The 20,781-nt window shown below is 37.4% G+C and overlaps 1 protein-coding gene across 1 annotated transcript in view; it reads right to left on the minus strand.

Moving 5' to 3' along the window:
* The window catches only part of THADA (THADA armadillo repeat containing), a 424,131-nt gene that overhangs the window by 316,812 nt on the left and 86,538 nt on the right, over nucleotides 1-20,781 (minus strand). The window contains exons 23-24 of the mRNA XM_044659462.1: nucleotides 3,067-3,199; nucleotides 305-418 (exon numbers count right to left, since the gene is read on the minus strand). Of these exons, the coding sequence (XP_044515397.1) occupies nucleotides 305-418; nucleotides 3,067-3,199 (247 nt within the window). The remainder of the gene's footprint in view (nucleotides 1-304; nucleotides 419-3,066; nucleotides 3,200-20,781) is intronic.

Here is a 20,781-nt window from a genome sequence, read left to right on the forward strand (position 1 = left end):
CTCTCTCTTTTGTTCAGGGGTAATAATTATTGCACACAAAATCCTTCTTTTTTTCACCACAACTTAAAAATAGCTTCTAATAGAGACAATAAAAAGGCACAAAAGTGTTGCTTGAGACATATTTGAGAGGGTGAGGAATAATCAACAAAAACAAACTCCAAGTGGTTTTGATTATCTGTCTTGTCCCAGACTCCTCCAGCTATTGCAGATTCACTCAAAGGAGAGTTCCTCTAAGTTTCGTTTTGCTCTGAAGACAAGAACAGTTTCCCGGTAAGATGTTGAGGGAGTATGTTTTAATTATTACCTGTGGGACTGAACTCTGTGAGTCACTTGAAGGTACAGCCAAAGAGATCAATTCTTTCATTGTTATCTTCAATAAATCCATCCTGCCTTTCTTTGGCTCTGATGCCAGTAACGCCTGTGGGAAAACAGGACAGATATTAACAAGCCTCGATTACTCTCCCTTATTTATACACACCCCCTTTTCCCCATTCAACAGAACCAAGCTCAAAATTTCCTGTGTTCATTTATATTGGTTTGCTGTCATAAGGAATAACCATGCAACTTGTCTGTTTACAATTGTTTGTGTGAATCATCCCTGAGGCAGTGGGAAGTAAAAAAAAATTTTTTTAAGGGTAAAATGCACTGCACTGGGAGTCAGGATCTTTAGACAAGCCCTGGCTACATGAATCTAAACTATTCCCTTAACCTTTTTAGTCCTCAATCTCTTCAGCTAGAAAATGACAATACGTGTCTAGGTAAAATCTAATATACCTTCTTGCTCTAAAAATTCTAAAATTCTAAGATGCCAGAGAAATGGTTCATACCAATTACTATAATTTCATAATTGATCCTAAATCCAAAGTAGAAAACTGCAAGGCTCTATGACAAGAACCATTTCCTTTAAGTGGAGAACCAGGAATAGAAATTCCCTGTAAAAAGAGTCCTTTGGCCTCTGAAAGATACTGTTGATAGGCTAATACAAAACTTTATTTTTTAGTTACAGAGAAGAAAACTGAAGAGTTATAATTCAAATTAATTTAACAAGCATTGATGAAGCCTCCATGATGTGCCAGACACTAAGCTACATGCAGGAGATCTAACAAAACTCTAGAGTGCCTACTGGCAACTGGGTGGTGCAGTGGATAGAGTGCTGTCATCTTCCTCTGTTCAAATCTGGTCTCAGACCTTTATTAGCTGTGTGACCCTGAGCAAGTCATTTCATCCTGTTTGCCTCAGTTTCCTCACCTGTAAAATGAGCTGGAGGAGGAAATAGCAAATCACTCCAGTATTTCTGCCAAGAAAACCCCAAATAGGGACACAAAGAGCCGGGCATGAAGGAAAAAAATTCCACAACAAAAAAGGTCTCTACTATCTAGAATTTACATTCTAATGGGGGCTGGGGGATAGAGAGAAACAATATGTAAACAGATATATCAAAGGACAATATGGAGAAATTTTAAAAAATCAAGTCAGTCCCTGCTCTTAAGGGGCTCCCGATCATTTAATATTGGTGGGGGCGCACGGGTCACATCGCACAATGAGATACTCTCTTTGCCTTCACATCTGTATTCAGGCCCATGTGAGGTACAAACATTGCTACAGGATGTATCACATCGAGGAGAAAGAACAGTGGCCCAGGAGAGGCCAACACAGATTTGATTTATGAAGGTTACCGGCATTAGCCCAGTGCAACTATACAGCTCTGACCTCTGTGTCAAGTCAACATCCTCCTTTCTTTTAAGCATAATGAATCCTTTCTTTGGCATAAGGTGTCTGTTGGAACTCAGTCGCTGTGCAAGGAGCCAAAGAGAAGAATGTAGGGAGAAGCGAGTAATTTCATTCCTTAGGAATTTTCCCATATTTTTAATCTTGCCTTAATTTTTTTTCTTTTCTTTTTTTTCCCCCAACACAGTTCCATTAAACACTCAGAAAAGAATGTGGTTAAAGAGTATATTCAGTAAAAAAAAAAAAACAACAACAACAACAAAAAAACTGGTTAAATATATTTTGCAAATTGATGCAAAATGAAGTGAGAAGACCTGGGAGATTACTGTGCATAGCAACTACAATAGTGTAATGATGATCAACTATGAAAGATGTGCCTACTCTAATCAATACAACGATCCAAGGCGATTCTAAAGGAATCATGATGAAAAATGCCACCCACCTCTAGAGAGAGAACTGATGAACTCTGAGTGCAAATAGAAATATAATTTTCTCACATTAAAATTGTTTTCTTGCTTTTTAAAAAAAATATGGCTAGTATGAGCATTTATATTTCTAAAAGTGCTATGCTACCAAACAGGACTTGATTTGTTGTTTTGTTGATGGTGTAGACTTAAGAAGATGTTAAAAATAAAGATTAAACTAAAAAAATATATGCATATGGCTAGTATGGAAATATGTTTTGCATCATGATTTCACATATTGCTTGCCTTTCCAGTGGGTAGGAGAAGAGTGAGAATGAGGGAGAATTTGGAACTCAGAATTTAAAAAGAAAAGAATGTTAAAAACAGTAAATTTTTTTAAAATGTAAAAAACAATTGTTTTAAGTATATTCAGTGCCAGGGTTTCCTTTTGGCTTGCTGGATGAACTCTCCTTGTTTCCCAGCTTCTTTCTTCTCTCTCCCAGCCCATGAGCACAAGAACAGCCTGCTTTCCCTAATACACTGGCATTCTGGTATCATGATCTCTTTTCCTAACAGAGCAGCATCTGTACTATCTGAAAAGGAGCAAGAGGAAAAAAATGCAAGATGGCTCCATCAGAAACACAAGGGCAGTTATAGTTTCCAGCTGAACCCAGACAGGGATTTGGACTGTGTATTATTGTTCACTGACATCTCAAAAAACTGACTTATCAGAGGAACAAAGTTTCTATACAGTAAAGCAACACACACACACACACACACACACAGAGGAAATTGGTAGAGAAATCGGTATCATTCATTGATACAGTGAAAAGCAGGGGCCATCAATGTGTTGGTGATGAAAGGTGATAAAAGGATTTTGCTCCACCAAATCTGATGCCCTAAGTGACTGGACAAGACACAGTCTCTTGGCTACCTGTATATAGAAAGGAATCCCAGCGCTGCGTCTTGTTGCACAGAGTTTAGAAGAAGGATTGCTGGACTTAATTTCCTCCAAGACGTCCCGCAACCACTGCTCTGGTAGCCTTTGCAGACATTCATTGGGGCACCTAAGGAATGGAAAGGAGCCAATACTTGAGTTTGGAGCTACCACGTCTAAAGCAAAAGCATATAAAATAACAAATATAACAGTTAGAAGGGCAGTACAGAGGATAGAGCACCAAGGCAAGAGTCAGGAGGACATTTACTAGCTGTGTGACCCTGGAGAAATCACATAATCTTATTTGCCTCAGTTTCCTCATCTGTAAAAATGAGCTGGAGAAGGAAATGGCAAACCATTCCAGTGTCTTTGCCAAGAAAATTCCAAATAGGGTTATGAAGAGTTGGACAAGACCGGGCAACAACAGTTAGAAAATAATACACACTCTCTAAACACATTTCAGGAAAGGAAATTTCCCCAAAGAAATGTTTCTTTCTCACTTTGTTACTTCTTCACCTATACATATACATATTCAGTCCAGTGAGGGAGAAAATTTTAAGGGAGATGCATTTTTTAAAAAATCACATGGATTCACAAGGCAGAAAACCTGCCTTACCCCAATCTGGCAACCTTTGCAACTTCATCTGGCATCCAAAATCAATGCATTCTAATTAATGGTAATAATATAATAATAATTGCTAGTGTTTATGTAGTGCTTTAGAATTTGCAAAGTACCTTATAAATATTACCTCATTTGATCATCAAAACAACCCTAGGAGGTAGGCACTATTATTAACCAAATTTTACAAATAAGGAAACTGAGGCAGAAAGTGGTTAAATGATTTGTCTCAAGTCATACAGCTAATAAGCATCTGAGGGCATATTTGAACTCAGGTCCTCCTGACTCTTATCTACCTAAAGCTCTATTCATCAAACTATCTCACTGACAAATTTTAAGACAATCAGGCTCTCATAGTTCTTCTGTCCTAAAGGATAAAAGTTATATTTCTCTCAGCATTTTCTTCCTTCACAATTTCAATTAGTCCAAAGCTTCATAATTAATACACAGATAACTTCTAAATTTCTCTCTCCAGTCTGGACCTTTTTTACAAGCTTCGAGCTTATATTGTCAACAACCTATGGCATTTCTGCCTATACTGATTATAATTTCCCAGCTTTCCCTCTTAAAATCCCTTTACATTATCCCCTATTTTCTCTTCCTTTACTTTGGTCTCTGATAAACTTCCCCTCGCCAAGACCATTGCCTTTGCATTTATATTTGATCCCATCCTTCTTATCTTTTCCAGCAGACTGCCCCCAACCACCCCCTCGTCTCTCTCTAATCTTCAATCTCTCCCTATCTACTAGAGTTCCTTCCTTGCTGCCTACAGACACATCCTATCCTAAACTCCACCATCCCCCCCCAAAAAAAACTCTTATTATGCTCTATTAGCCCCTCAAGCTCTCATCCCATATCTCACCTCCCTTTCTTGGCCAAACTCTTAAAAAAAAAAAAAAAGCAGTCATCTACACTCTTTACATTTACTCTGTTTTCATTTTACTCCGGGCTGCATTCTGTGATTTAGCTGCCAATCTCTTCAGTCAACTGAAACTGCTCTCCAGTTACCAATAATATGTTCATTGACAATTCAAATGGCGTTTTCTCAGTCCTCATCCTTCTTAATCTCTCTGCAGCATTTGATATTGTTGACCACCTTCTCTTACATATTTTTGTTGTTTGGTTTTTCAAGGTATCGCTCTCTTGCTTCTTTCTCTTGCCTACCCGACTGATCTTTGTCAGTCTCCCTTAGAGATTATAATAGAGGATATGATATGATATAGGATGTGATATAATATAATCAGGAAGCAAAGTACAAAGAAGAAAGAAAAGAGCCCATTCTGGACAGAACCTCGGGATAGGGACACAGTGCCCAGAATGAAGTCTTTTCTTTCTTAAACTATTTTGTTTCCTGACTATATTAACTATGGGTTTAATTGTCATTTCCATCTACATTGTTGTAATCATTATGAGTTATTTTCCTAATAATGGTAGTATAATATATATAGTATATAATTTTGTACATGTAATATTATATACTATTTTACTTTGTATTTGTTGAGAAGTTTTCCCATGCTTCTCTAATTTCATCATATTCATTATTTCTTATAATGTGACAATATTCCATTATATTCTTGTCCTAAACTTTGTTTAAACATTCCTCAAACAAGCTCACAAATCTACACATAGAACCCTAGTCTTTCTACTCAGCTCTAGTCAAGCATTTCTAACTGCCTAATGGATATTTTAAAGATGTACCATAGCCATTTCAACTTAATTATATCCTAAACAAAACTGCTCTCTTTCCCTTAAGTCCATCCCTCTCCCAAATCTTGTTATTTCTATCTAGGGTATCATCATTCTTCCAGTCATTCAGGTTCCCTTGGGATGACCCTTGACTCCTCACATTCCATCAAGTAAGTTGCTAAATCTTGTCATTTCTACCTCTATCCCATCTTTCCCACCCATCCTCTTCTTTTTACTCATATGACCAGCTACTGGGGTTCAAGCCCTCACTTCTCACTTCGACTACTGCAATGGTCTCTTATTGAACTATTCCAAATCTCTCCCCTTTCCAAATCATCCTCCACATAGCTATCAAAATAATTTTTCCAAATCTCAGGTCTGATAACATCAATACTCAAAAAAACTCATTTAGCTTCCTCCTGAATCTAGGATAAAATACAAGTTCCTCTTTGGATGTTTAACGGGCTTCAGAATCTGACTCAACTCTACATTTCTAAGCTCATTCTATATTACTCCTCATGGTCCATCCAGCCTGATTTTGCTGTTCCTTACTCACATCATTCTTTCTCTCCTGTCTGAGTCTTTATCCTGCCTCCCCTGCTTAGAACACACTCATACCTCTCAGAACCTCTGATTTACTTTAAAATTCTGTTCAAAAGCCATCATCCACACGAAGCCTTTCTCTCTTCTCCTCCCCAACTCTTTGTATTTATTTTATGTTTACTTACTATGTACTCATGGGTTAGGAGGGTCTGGATTCAATTCTGCCTTCAGACACTTTCTGGCTATGTGACCCAAAACATTCACTTAACTCCCCTTGCCTAGTCCATGTTGTTCTTCTGTCTTAGAACTGACACCAAGACAGAAGACAAGGATTTAAAATAACAATTAATTGTGTATAAATAAATGCATGAAGCTCAGAGAAGGATAGATTTTTTTTTAAAAAGTAGTCTAAGGAAAATATTCTGCACAAAGTAAGGTGGTAAAAGTTTTCCAATTTGTGGTAAAAATCAGAAGCTCCTTCAGGAATGCAAATTCAGTTTCTGAACAGAAACAATTCCAAACATTTGGAAGCTGTTTCCATGGCTCATACAATATAAGTCAATATATAATAACTAAAAATTATAAAGCACTTTAAAAAGCATTGCCACTACAAAAACCCTGAGAAGTGGGCTGTGTAAGCAACGAAGGCTAGGAGAGCTTAATAAATAGTACACGGTTAGTGTCAAAAACAGGAGTTGAACCCAAGTCAACTGTTCTTTCTCTACATTATTAAGCAATAACATTTAAAAGGCAGTACAGTATTTTTTAAAAAGTTTGACATGGGCATTTAAGATGCTATCTCAGTCATGAAAAATGACCCTTAAGTTTCCCTGAAACCTGAAGGCTGTCTGATTTTTAAAAGCTTGCTTTAACTATGACTTCCTCAAAACCAGCCATCCAAAGGCTGAAATATGATAATTTGTAGACTGCTGTTATTTCTCCCTACCCTGTCTCATTATCCTCTGTCTTATTGATCCAGGGTCTCAACTGTATTCTTCCTGCAATATAGTATTCATTTGTGGTTAAATAAAGCTCATCCTTGCCAGTAAACCCTTTTTGATGGCACTAAGCCCTAAAATTAAATACTTCTGTCAAAACTACAGTAAGAGCCAAGGCAAAGGGCTTTGGAGAAGGGATGGAAGTTTTGCTCTGTGATCCTGCTGTTTGAACACAGTCCACCAAAAAGACCAAGAATTGAACTCTTTTGTCATTCCTTCTTTTTCTGGCTAGGATCTATTTCCCACCTCATTTATATATTGCAGAAGTATGAGAAGCTTCTGAGAGGGCCTGGGTTTGAATCCCAGCTTTACTACTTATTATCTAAGTGAACTTGGGCAAATCACTTACTTCTTCGAGCGACAATTTCCTCCACTGTCAAGTGAGGAAGTGGGCCTAGACTAAGGGCCAGTCTATTTGGGTCTGAAACCATCTGTTTTTATAAAGACCAAACCAAGAAAGGTTTCCACACTTTTAAATAAAGTTTTATTATATTTTTAAAATGCAAAAAAAAAACCCCAAAAAACCACTCAGCCTCTTGGCCTTATAAAGATTGAGATGTAGTCCTTGGGCTGGAATTGGCTGGTCCCTAAAAGATTAGAATGTCTTCTAGATCTGTATCCTAAAGTCTCTGAATTTTGGTTAAGCCCTCCACAGAAGAGCCTCTCTTATGACTCAGGAACCTGCTATTGAGCATGCAGGACTGCCCAACCAAAGTGAAGTCCAATTTCCTCTCAGAGCCATCTCTCAAGTGATTCCTGAGCTAGTGACGTGGCAACAGAGCCCTGGACCGATGCCCTCCTCCTATACTTCCTCCCTCGCTGGCCTTTCATGTACTTTAGCCTCTGCTGGTACCTTTCTCAACAGAAAGGAGAAAAATGGGAGGGTGAAGACCAAGGCCAGGCTATGCTACCACGTTTTAACAGGCCTGGGTAAGGGCTGGGCTTGAATAGGGAAGAAAGCTGAGACTATCAGTGAATAATCATCAGATTCTCTGTGGATTTCCTATGTTTGTGTTCAATAAATCCTTGGTGACCACGGACATACCAGGCATCCAGAAAATGGCCAGAAGCTTTCTTTGTATCCTCAGTGTTTGGCACAGTGCCTGGCACAGGATAGGCACTTAATAAATGCTTTTTGACTGATTGGTTTTGGGGGGAGCTTAATCCTATAGTTAGAGTAGGAAAAGGAAAAGAGGGACAAGAGAAAAGGAAGACATTTTTCTGTTCCTCCCTCATCTCTTTTCTTAAAACTTTAATTTTCCTATTTTAAGTGAATCTCTCTAAACTGATATGTGATTATTCTCTTACAGGAAGGGTTCAAAACAGACCATGAAAACTTGTTCCTGGGGGTAGCTGGGTGGCTGAGTGGATTGACAGTCAGGCCTAGAGATGGGAAGTCCTGGGTTCAAATATGACCTCAGACACTTCCTAGCTATGTGACCCTGGGCAAGTCATTTAATTCCCACCACCTAGCCCTTACCACTCTTCTGTCTTGGACCCAATACTCAGTACTGATTCTAAGATAGAAAGTAAGGGTTTAAAAAAAAAAAAAAAACTTGTTACCAAGGAACATAGGAAAGAAGGATGAATCTAGGTTTGCATCCCTCCTCTGACAATTGCCAGCTATTTGACCATAGAGTTAACCTCTCTAAGACATTCTTCATCTACAAAATGGGGATGATAGTACTTGTAGAGCCTGATCCAAGAAAGGTTCTGTAAGCCCACTACAAGTCTCTAGCATTTGCTTGCTCTGGAATATAATGACATACCACTTGAAAAAGCAAGATAAAAGAGATGCGGGGGGAGAGAGTGGAGAAGGAAGGCCAAAATGTCTTCCTTTTCCTTTTCCAAGGATTGTCTTGAGAATTTAATTAAATAATACATATTAAGTGCCTTGCAAACCTTTAAATAAATGTCGGCTATTATGGAGTCAGACCCTCTCCGTGGCTTTTACACCCCGTTCTGCTAACTCAAACACATCTACCAATCACCTGCACATCGGCTAGGCGCCCGCCAAGCTGGCCTCAATATGTCTTATACACACGATGTTTAAATTATGCCAAACTCCAACCTTTTTGTTCATGGATTCCCAATCTGGGATCTGCTCCATGTCTCTCTACATAGCCAAATCTAAGTCATCCTTCAAGGCTGAAACTTCAGCTCCTCTATGACCTTTCTTTCTATTGCTGGAGTCAATACGGATTCCTCCCAATCTGAAAGCGTTTTACATGAAAAACCATTAGGACACATGTTGACTCTTAATTGTCATCTAATCAAATGATTTAACACATTAAAGTACTTGGGTTATATAATATATGCCATTAACGGGTTCTTATGCCTGTTAAGCTTTTATTTCACCAACTAGACTGTGAAACCCATAAGAAAAGATGCTGTGCTCTGTTCCTCTTAGCAATCACCCTCTTCCCCAATCTTGCTTTTCCTACTCACATTTTTAGCATAATGCGGAGAACTCAGGAGGCATTCTAAAAATAATTGTTGAACTCTGTCTATACCTATAACCATGGTGGTATCCTGCACACAGGTCTGGGCATCAAAGAGCTGGCTCCCATCCTAGATTTCCCAGCTCCTGGATCCACATCCAGTTATCCAACAAGAATAAATCTTAAAACAATTACTGCTTAGATACTTGGCAGCTGCCACTTTAACTAGTTGACCTAGGTTGCCCCGTTTAAATATTTTCAAAGACTGAAACCTGGCTCACAGTTAATTTAAGGAAATTTGGGAATAATCTCTGTGAGAATGTTCAAGAATAGAAAACTTCAATAAAATGAAATGATGCCTAATGCTAAGCTATACTAGAAAATAAAATTTATCCACTAGTGTTTGCTATATCCTAATAATGACATTAGGATTAGATATCAAGAAAAGAAATAGTCAGAATTAGGTTCATTAATATTTGGAGTTATTTAATGAAGGCTCCCATACCCAGTCACGTATATGGCCCAATCTTTAAACTTATCTTTTGGAAGTAGTAGGTGTCTGATACATATTTATTGAATAAAAAACTAATAAGAGTAGATCACTGGCATGGATAACAATAGCAATTCATATTTGATTATTTGTAAGGCTTTACAGTTTACAACATGCTTTCCTTACAACAAATTGATGGGAGATAATACAACAATTATGAACCCTGTTTTACCAAAGAGAGGAAATGAGCAAAATACTGAAAGAAGAGATACTTTTAAAAAATTAATTTGGCTACAGATCGAAACATAGAATATAATTTTTTGACCATTTGTTTAACTGCCTAATTTTGTTTGCTCATATTAGTATTAAAAAATGTTTTCATTTCCTAAGTATATATTGACTAGGATGTGTGTAGAATGGAAGAGGAAGAGCATAGTAGGGAGGAGAGTATGCTAGGAGGTATGGGAAAGAGAGCCTGGGAATTTAAAATCTCCTACAGATAATCCATTCAGGAGATAATCCACATGTGAATTGCCCAGGGATGACTACAGTCTGATTGATGTTTGGAGGTACATCAATTCCTTCAGGAAATTTGGTATACTTAATACACTGCTTTCTTAAGTTCATGGAAGTCTTTATTAGTCTGATTATTAGCTTAAGAGAAACAACAGAACTGCAATCAACTACATTTAAAGGACTAAGCATGATTAAAACCAATATTCAAATAAAAATTTCTGAGTCTGAATGCAGACTGAAGCATATTATTCTTCATTTTATTTCCTCCATAAATTTTTCTGTAGTGTAAGTGATATGTGTCTTCTTTCACATAATGATGAGCATGAAAATATGCACTGCATAACAACACATGTACAACCTGTATCATATTACCTGCCATCTTGGGAAGAGGGGAGGTGTGAGTGGGAGGAAGAAAATATGAATCACAAAATGTCAGAAAACGATTATTAAAAATGTATCAGGGGGCAGCTGGGTAGCTCAGTGGATTGAGAGCCAGGCCTAGTGACAGGAGGTCCTAGGTTCAAATCTGGCCTCAGATACTTCCCAGCTGTGTGACCCTGGGTAAGTCACTTGACCCCCATTGCCTACCCTTACCACTCTTCTGCCTTGGAGCCAATATACAGTATTGACACCAAGCAGAAGGTAAGGGTTTTAAAAAAAAAAGTATCAATATGTAATCTGGGAAAAAATGGAAATGGAAAAAAAAGGAAAAGAATAATAAAGTAATTGGAATTTAAAAAAAAATTCCTCACAGTTTAATGATATAAATACCAAGGCCCCACCTGCACTTGTGTCTTTGTTCAGGTTTTCCCAAAAGATCACAAAAAGAAAAATTATATCTATTAATGCTTTAGTTCACTACTTACTGAGTTATTTGTTTAATTGACTTCATAATGAACTCCTGACATTATCAAAGAAGTATTAAAAAGCTTAATAATTAATATTTCTGAAAAACAAAATCCAAGAAACCTAGAAATTCAGAATTGAAATAGACCTTAGCAGCTATCCAGGACAACTCATTCCCCAAAAGAAAAACCAACCAGAACACCTCTAACGAATAGACATATAGACTTCATAAAGACTTCCTGAAAAGGGGAACCCACTAATTTCTAAGGTAGTCCACTTCACATTGGGATAGCTCTGTTTTCCTGTCATCAAAACTAAATTTAGGGGCAACGAGGTGGCTAGTAGAGAGCTAGGCCTGGAGATGGGAGATCCTGGGTTCAAATATGACCTCAGCCAGTTCCTAAATGTGTGATCCTCAGCAAGTCACAACCACAACTGTCTAGTCTTTACCATTCTTCTGCTTTGGAACCAATACTTAGTATCAGTTCTAAGACTTAAGGTAAGGGTTTAAAAAAAACCAACAACCCACTAAATTTGCTTCTTTGAAACTTACATCTTGGTGTTCCTAGTGTTGTCTTCTGGGTTCCTTTTAGATTCCTTGTATTAAAATCCCTCATATTAAAAATAACCTTACCTCTATGGCCTCTTCCTCTGATTGAATGGTGCCTTCCAGAATTTTTATTTTAAGGAGGATGTCCAGGCCAGTCAGGTATTCCTTCATTCCTGTGAAGGCTGCACTACTGACTCTTAGCCTTCACTACCAAGCTCCTGCATGTACCCTCTTTGGGACCCTCTTTTCTGCCTCTTTTCAGTTTCCATTTATTTGCTGCCTTCCTCTATGAGAATGTAAACTCCTTGAAATCTGAGGGTTTTTTTTTCTACAATCAAAAACAATTAACCTGAGAAACAGGTCAAAAAGAGATCATTTAAGAATAATTGGACCCCCTGACAACCATGATTTTAAAAAGAACCTGAATATATTATATTTCAAAAAAGCATAAATGAGAACTACTCAGTGTAATACAGGCTTTAGCACTGCCATGTTTGGCTTAGGGCAAACCTGTCAGTTGTACTGGATGGAATGTTGAGGGTGGCATGCGCCACGTGGTAGATCCCAACTGGCAGTTGAACTGAGAGTATAAAAGGCCCTGGAAACTCAAGGCTGGGTTCTGTTTTCCCCTGACTTCACACTGAGCACTCACTTACCCCTAACCCCACCTGGGTCCTGGGTGGAGGGAAGTGGAACGTGGGAATTTAGGCCTTAGGATAGAGAGGGGTTTTAGGACCTATCTTCAAGAGCAAATCAATATTATCTATTATCATCATTTACAAGGTTAGTCAATAGATCTATTCAATTTCCTAACCAGAGATTGCTTTGCTCTGGCCGAAGGCTGCTAGCCCTTGGTCAGCCAAGACCTTTCAAGGACCAGCTTCAGCCAGTGAATTCATAGCAACAGATTAGTGTTACCAAACCCTCTTACCATTGCCTGTTCCTCCCCCAGTGACCATAAATCCCATAGTCTTTAACCAGAGAATCTTGTGGTTATTCCCTTACCATCAAAGCCTAAGGAGGACAGGCAACAAAAAGGGAATTCTGAGCTGTTAAGGTTCAAACAAACTCCATAGTTAAGGGGCAGGAAGTTCTACATCCACTTCCTACCAGTCTGCCATAAAAAATAGGAGGCTGTTTCCTCAGCAGGGAGGGGCTGGCTACCTAACACCTTAAAGGAGCCTAGTGGTAGCAGTGAGGTTTCACTAGGCACTCAGCTTTCAGGGTCTGGATCCTTGTACTTTCATAAGCAAGTTTCATACCTAATTGAGGTTGCCCACTCCAGCATAACAACCAACACCAACCTCCTGCTAACCTGTTACCGACTCAAGGCCTCTTTGACTTCCCTCCCTTCATAACATCAGATATATTAGAAAAAGGAAAAAAAAGAGTGAAGCTAGAAAGAATACATCAATCACCTCCTGAAAGAAACTTCGAAAGAAAAATTCTAAAGAATAGTATTACTAAAAAATCACAAGCTCCTTTAGCAAAGAAAAAATACTGCAAGAATATAGAAAGAAACAGTTCAACTTTCAAGGAATTATAGCCAAGATCACACAAGACCTGGTAGCTTCTACCACAAATGAAAGGAGATCTTGGAACAGAAAATTCAAAAGGCAAGAGAGACAAGTTTAAAAGCTGAGTATATAACAGGGAAGAAAATGGCCCTTTGATAAAATAGAAAGTATTCAAGGATTTCTGGTGAAAATATCTGAGCTGAATAGGAACTTAGAAATAAATACAAAACAAGGGTTCAGAGAAACCTGAAAAGGTAAATTCATTTGAGTGCTATGGAGGAGTTAACATTTTAAAGGAGGAGAAAAAACAAGTGTCCTTTCAGAACGTTAATATTCAGAATTGTAACAGGTATTGAGCAAAATAAAATAAGAATAATATAATATACTAAGGGTAGATTGATATTTAAAGTGTATTTGTTGTGTTCTAAAGATTTTAAGAGGGAGGAAAAAGGAATAAATTACCGTTGAAAGAAGCAAGAAAGGAATGGACCAATTCTCTTCTTTTTTTTTTTTTTTTGCTAGATATATGTAAATACTCTTTTTTAAGGGGATCCTACCTATTTTTTCCCTGATTCATTTCAAATCAGGCTTTCCCAGAATTTAGGATGCATACAATACTGAACACAATTTTCCTTTGTCCTATCACAAATCCTAGGTGTAAGTGGTTTCTTCCCCTAAAGGTTCCTATCATTTTTACTTCTAGCAATCAGTTTCTCTCTGTTAATAAGGATCAAATAAAAAACATAATGTCCCTCTTTTTTTATTTTCTATATCCTAAAAAATAAAATTATCATTAAGGAAAATCAAGAAGTTAACTGCTCTGCTTTTATCAGAGATTTATCATCTATATGATCTATAATAATGAAATCACAGATATGCTGGGAGTATTAGATTATCATTTCCTCTATGTGTAAAATTCTGTAGTAAATTTACTTACAAAACAGCAACTGGGGAAAGGAAGGATATTTTTTAAAAATATAATTCCCAGATGCTCCCTGATGATTCAAAGCTCTATGATTGGAAGTACAGCAGACAGTATGATGGGTCTGGAATTGGGAAGATGTGAGTCTAAAACTAGCCTCAGATACTTACTAGCAATGTGATCCTGGACAAGTCTTTTAAACCTCTGCCTCAGTTTCCTCAACTATTAAATGGGAGTTATTGTGAAGCTCTGTTATGGGCTGCTATGAGGCATTTTCATGACTCAAAGCTCAAATGAGATAATAATTATAAAGCACTTAGTACAGTGCCTAGAACATGGTAAATAAATGTTAACTATCATTGTCATCATTATTATTATTAAGTAACACTGATTAAGAATTAACATGTTTAAGAATACTCAGCAATCCCCAAGCAAAGATCATATGCATATAACCATAATAGCAATAAGGATTAAGAGGACCATGAAGTACATCTACCATATTCTGTTATAAACTGAATTTGGTACAGTGCCCTATTCTCTACCCAATTAGATGACTTCAAAATTATGTAAGCCATTCAGTTTAGCAGATAACTGAAGCCTCTCATCTCTGTAATATCCTGCTTCAGTGCTAGACTTGTGATTTGTTTCCCAGCTACTCATCTATTTTATTTTTCTGTCCAGGCATTCCAAGGTATACTCTTGAGTGTGTGTGTATATATAGAGAGAGATATAGATATAGATATGGGTGTATATATGGACTTGTGTGTATGTAATTTACAGATTCAAAGACTGTCAGAACTGGAAGGTATTTTAGAAAGCAGCTAGTCCAATGGTTTTCAACTCTTTAAACATGAGGAACCCTTTTAACATCAAAACAAATTCAAGACTACCTAGTAGACATTAACTATACTATTAGTATCTATTGATTAAGAAAATACTTTATGACAAAAAGCCACTAAGAATGTGGTGTTTTGAAATTAATTTATATTTTCTTCATTATAATAACATCCACGTGCTATTGAAAACATATGTGTAAAAGAATTTATTTAACATAGGCATAATGAAAAGGTGGGTACAGAAACATGGATTCAAGGATCTTTTACAATAACCCATAGGTTAGAAACCACTAACATAAACTAGTTCCATCATTTTAGAGAAGAAGAAGAAACCTTCAACCCAGCAAGGTAAATGGTTTGCCCAATAACACCAAGGCACAGCCTGGACTACAACTTAAGGAATCTGCCTCATAATTCAAGGCTCTTCTGGCTATTCCACATTCCTTTTTCTTGTCTCATTTTTCACTCTCCTCCCATTTAGATGGTTTGCATTATTTTCTGACAAAATGTAAAGAAAACCAATTTAGAATCCAGAGTTTGCCCCCAAGTCTTGACCTTAACAAAACAATGTGGGTTTACTTAAGTAGTGCATCGTCATTATCTGAAAGAAAACAGTATACAGAGCAATCAGCTCAAGCCACAAAGGGAGAAAAAGTAAGAGCTTAAGAAGGCCATTCAGAGAAACATGCATCAAAGCAAGAGTCCTTGCCAAAAGACCATAAATCGTAGAGTAGGTGTGTATATGTAAGCAAAGCAATGTTATAAAGCTTTTTATAAATACTGGTTGACTATTGCAATTTATCTGATAGTCTATGCTCCATGATCACTTTATTTTCAAGCCAAAATTCTCTTTGGCATTTGAGATTTCATTCTCTTGCCTTTTACTTCTGGAAAAGTAGCTTTTATTCATTGACTTACTTTTAATTGGCTATAACAAAACACTTTTTAAAGGAAAATTCCTTAAAGGCATATCCAAATCTATTGGGTTTAAATATATTGTTTTGGAAAGATATTACAGAGCAATCAAAAACTCTAGCATAGTTAGTAGAAATGAAAACTTGGTTGATCCCTAAGTAACTAAAATCTAAACTCTAAGTTGTCTGAGTCTTTCCAGTTCATACATTTAGTTCTGTTTTAGTGCTGTTATCATCACCTGTTATGAAAGAAACATACAGTTCATATGACTTTACTTCTCTCAAAGAAAAAATAAAATTCACTCCTTGAAAATTGTCAAATATCTAACTCTTTATTTCAGGGTAGAATACCTCAGATTTCGGAATTTGGCCCTTTTGAAGAGCAATACATATAATGTTCAACTCAATCTGATACTAAGGATGAAAGTATAGGATAACATGGTGAAGGATGAGAGTAAAAAAAGCATAGTTGAATGCATAATACATAGTTAAATGTAAAGGTTCCTCCCATAAAAGTAAGACCTCTCAGCAGGGAAGTGTTAGAAAGGAAGAAGGGAAAATATACTGAAAGTTAATCCAATAATTTCAGACTCCCTACAAAACTCTAGCACTTTGATGTTGCTGCAAGTAATTCAATCTTTCTCCATCACCCACCAAAGTCCAAGGTTTTGTAAAGCAAACCTTTAGCTGCCTATAAAGTAAAAAACATTACAGACGATTGACTTTGAAACAGAGGAGGTTACTCCCTTATACTTGGCAGCAACATCACCTTTTGGTCTGGCAGGAAAATTATTGTTTCAAGAAGCAGGTGGCCACTGAATGTGAGGAAAATAATGAAGCTTTACGAGGCAGAAAAAGGTGTTTGCTTTCACAAGCCACACACCCTAAACATACCTCATACAAGATCAAAAACCACCAGCTAAAGATGCCATAAAATCAAGCTAAGACACCAAGTGCCAGTTGGGAGTTAGGAGTGGGCAGAGGGCAACTTACAGGGGAGATGGTAGACTTTCTGAGAAAAGAAGTTTTCATCTCAATCTATTTTAGCAGTAGGGCAATGTCTATCTTCATCCATATCATTTAAGCACAAAAACTTCCATGAAAATTCACCCTATTTCCTTCCCTTCCAGGCTAACCCCATAGCACCTACCCTTCTACTCGACCACCATCTTAATGTTTTTCATTATTTGACCCAGTACCACATTTGCACAAAACGAACAATCAATGAACATTTATTAAACTGATTTTTGTGTTTGTGCAATGTTTAGTCATTTGACTGTGTGCCTTTTATGTCTGTTCTTATGCAGAAGTCTTAGAACATAAATTCCCGGAGATTAAACATCAAAAACAAATTAATTATTTAACTTTTCTTAGCTGGATTTTCATTTGCATCTTGGAGGGAATACTTGCATAATTGCATCTTGGATGCAATTTCCAGATGATCAGAGAGATCATAGATTTGTTGCAGTACTGAGTTCCCAGTTCTCTAAGCACAGGTTACTTGGGCAAACTTTTGAAATTGATGGTATTAAGATCTTCATTTTACAGATGTGGAAACAGGCAAGTAAAGGTTTAAGTGACTTACCCAGGGTCACACAGCTAGGGATTGCATCTTAAAGAAAGAAAGGCATTACACAAAGTGGAGGTAAGGAACAAATGCATTTGTGCCATGTGGGAATGGTCTGAGCAAAGAATTGGAGTTGGATGATGGAATGTGATATATGTGGAACTCCTGGTTGAATCAGTGTAGAAGGAAGAGTAATATCCATCAAAGGTGCAAAGATAGGTTGGATCCAGGTTGTGCAGGGCTATAATAGCTCAATAGTTTGAACCTAAAGGCAACAGGAAGGCAATGGAATTTATTAAATAGGGAGTCATATTGTTAGATTTGTGATTATGATAAATTACTTTGACAGCAGAATATTGGATGGACTGGGCAAGTCAGTGTCTTGAGGCATTGATGCCAATTTGGAGCCTGTTTTAATAATTTGGTTTGTGTCCTTTGAGGGTCTGAGGTAGAGTAGTATTGGCATAAGTAGAGAGAAGGAAATGAATGGGGAAAAGATTGAGAAGTAGAAATGGCAAGATTTGAATGAATAAAAGGGTGAAGGAGAGTAAGGAGGCCAGGATCACACCTCTATTACAAACCTGGAAATCTAGAAGAATGGCAATTCCTTTCATAGATTTTAGTTTAGATTTTAGTTACTTAGGGATCAACCAAGTTTTCATTTCTACTAACTATGCTAGAAGGGGGATGAGAATGAGCCCAATTTTGGGCATGATGATGCTAAGATATCTCCAGGATATTCAGTCTGAAATGTCCAATGGACAATTACTGATGCAAGATTGTAGCTCGGGGGAAATGAAGTCTGAACAACAAATCATTAGATCATGAGGTCCTTTAGGGCAGGAACTTCGTCTTTTACTTTTCTTTCTATCCCTACCACTCAGCATAGTGCTGAGTATATAGCAGGCACTTACTCAATGCTCACTGACTAACTGATAAAGATGTGGAAGTTATCTGCATAGGTGATCCTTGAATCCATGGTAGTTCAAGAGGTCCCTAAGAGAAAAGAAAGAGAGAAGAGAGGAAGGCCCAGAGAATCTTGAGGAAAGAGAGGGATTCTGTGAGATGGAGGGAAAGACAGAGCATGTGCAGAATGTGGGTGGCAGAGGTACAGAGACAGGAGATATAAGGCCATGTGGGAGGAAGGGAGACTTCAGTTTGGACCAAAGAATCCAAAAGGAGGAATGATGTCCAGTTCATTTAGAAAGACCGTTTGGAGCCGGATGTTTAGGGTTTTAAAAGCTAAATGAGAGTTTATATTTTATCCTAAGTTTGACTGAGTAGAGATGTTCCATAGTCATGTTTGCACTTACAGAAAATGACTTTGGCCACAATATATAGGGTGGACTAGAGAAATGAGTGACTTGAAGCAGGGAGAACAATTAGGAGTGGATAAGAGTATTTGGCCTCAAGTAGGAAGATTTCTCTTCCTGAGCTCAAATCTGGCCTCAGACACTTACTAGCTTTGTGATCCTGGACAAGTCACTTAACACTGTTTGTATCAGTCTCCTCAGGTATAAAAAGATTTGGAGAAGGAAAAAGCAAATCACTCCAGTATCTTTGGCAAGAAAACCCCAAATGGGGTCACAAAGAGTCAGACACAAATGAAACAACTTAACAAAATCACAATTATCTAAGTAAAAGGATTTGGCCTTGGACAGGAAAAGGGCCACTTCATTGTCATGGACTCAGGAAAAGGAGGAGAGAGCTAGAGATATTAAGAGGTTTTGAGATGAAGAGGAAGAGAAAAAGGAAGCTCCCATCAAAAGATCTCCATTTTCTCCTTAAAGTATAGATGAGGTGCTCAGCTGAGAGATGGGGCTGGGGGAAAGTGTGGGAGGCTTAACCAAAGAAGAGAAAGTTTGGAAAAGTTTTTTGCGTGGTATAAGATAATCAAAAAGGGATAAATGAATGCATTGTTTTGTTGCAGTGAGGGCCCCACTGAAGTTGGATAATATGAATTTATAATGGCACCAGTGAGCACAGTTCTTCCACTTATATTCAGCAGCATGTGAAAGGGAAGATATAATTCAGGAATGAAGCCTGGCAGTGAATAAGTGTTGATAAGCTAATTTAGGACAGGGATTTGGGAGTAGAGAACACTGTAGAGTTGAAATAGCTAAATAATGGATCGAGGAGATTAGCGAGGGAAAGAAATGAAGTCAGAGCAGAGGTTAATAGCCTATGAAAGTACTGGGATCTGGGATAATACTGTATAGGTTTTTTTGTGAGGATACTTTCTCAGTTTGCTTTTCAACCAACACCCCTAATCTAGCCCTTCAGGGAGGTGGGAGGTCCACAGGTGTTATACACTGCATGTGTCCTCAGATTTCCTCAATAAATTAATCAGTATTGCCTTTTTTCTCCTCTCAAAAAAAAAAAAATCCATTAGTCATATGGAATGGCATTGGGCAAGGGGGATGAATAGGGTACCGGGGATGCTATGGTGATATAAGAAATGGTAAACACCAATAAAAGAAAATCACTGATAACTTTTGGGAGAACAGTTTTAAATGAATGATGAGATTGGAAACCAGAATACAGGAACTTTGAAAGAGAGTGAGGAATCATGTAACTGTGGAAAAATATTCTAAACCAATTAATTAAATAAAAATTTTCAAATTATAAAAAAAAAAGAGTGAGAAGAGAGGAAGAGAAAGAATGGAGTATAGATACCTTTTTCAAATTTAACTATAAAGGGAGGAGATATAGGAGCCAGCTAGTGGGAATGATAGGATCAAGTGACTGTTTTTTAAAGATTATGGTTCCTATTATAGTGCTGAAAGTATACATTAAGATTGGAATTGTGTAATAATATTAATATCTACTATTTTATGGTATATATGTTAATTGCTTTAAATGTATTCTTCCTATGCAATTTTGATTTCAGGGTGCCAGTAAATCTCTTAAGTGTTCAGTCATGGCATTCTCTTTGACAACTTTATGCTTGATTTGTCTTACCTGGAGGAGTCCCATATTTGTATGTATTGTTAACAGCTATTGTTTCAATTGGACTAATAGATCCAAGCTCAGTCAGTCTTGGCCTACTTTAAGAATTTTACACAAACTGAATCCAAATGACACCATATCATTGGTGAAAAATTCCACATGATGGAGGGACTTAATTTGTTTTTGGTGGAGTCAAATTATATGTCATCCCTGGACATTAAATGATTAATATGATGTTTTGGGTTGATGCTTCCTCTACCTCAGAAGTCATACTTCATTCTATTTAAGAGAGATGATAATGGATTCAAGGCTAAGCAA

The sequence above is a fragment of the Gracilinanus agilis genome, chromosome 2 (genome assembly GCF_016433145.1).
Source record: "Gracilinanus agilis isolate LMUSP501 chromosome 2, AgileGrace, whole genome shotgun sequence".
NCBI classification, from domain to species: Eukaryota; Metazoa; Chordata; class Mammalia; order Didelphimorphia; family Didelphidae; genus Gracilinanus; species Gracilinanus agilis.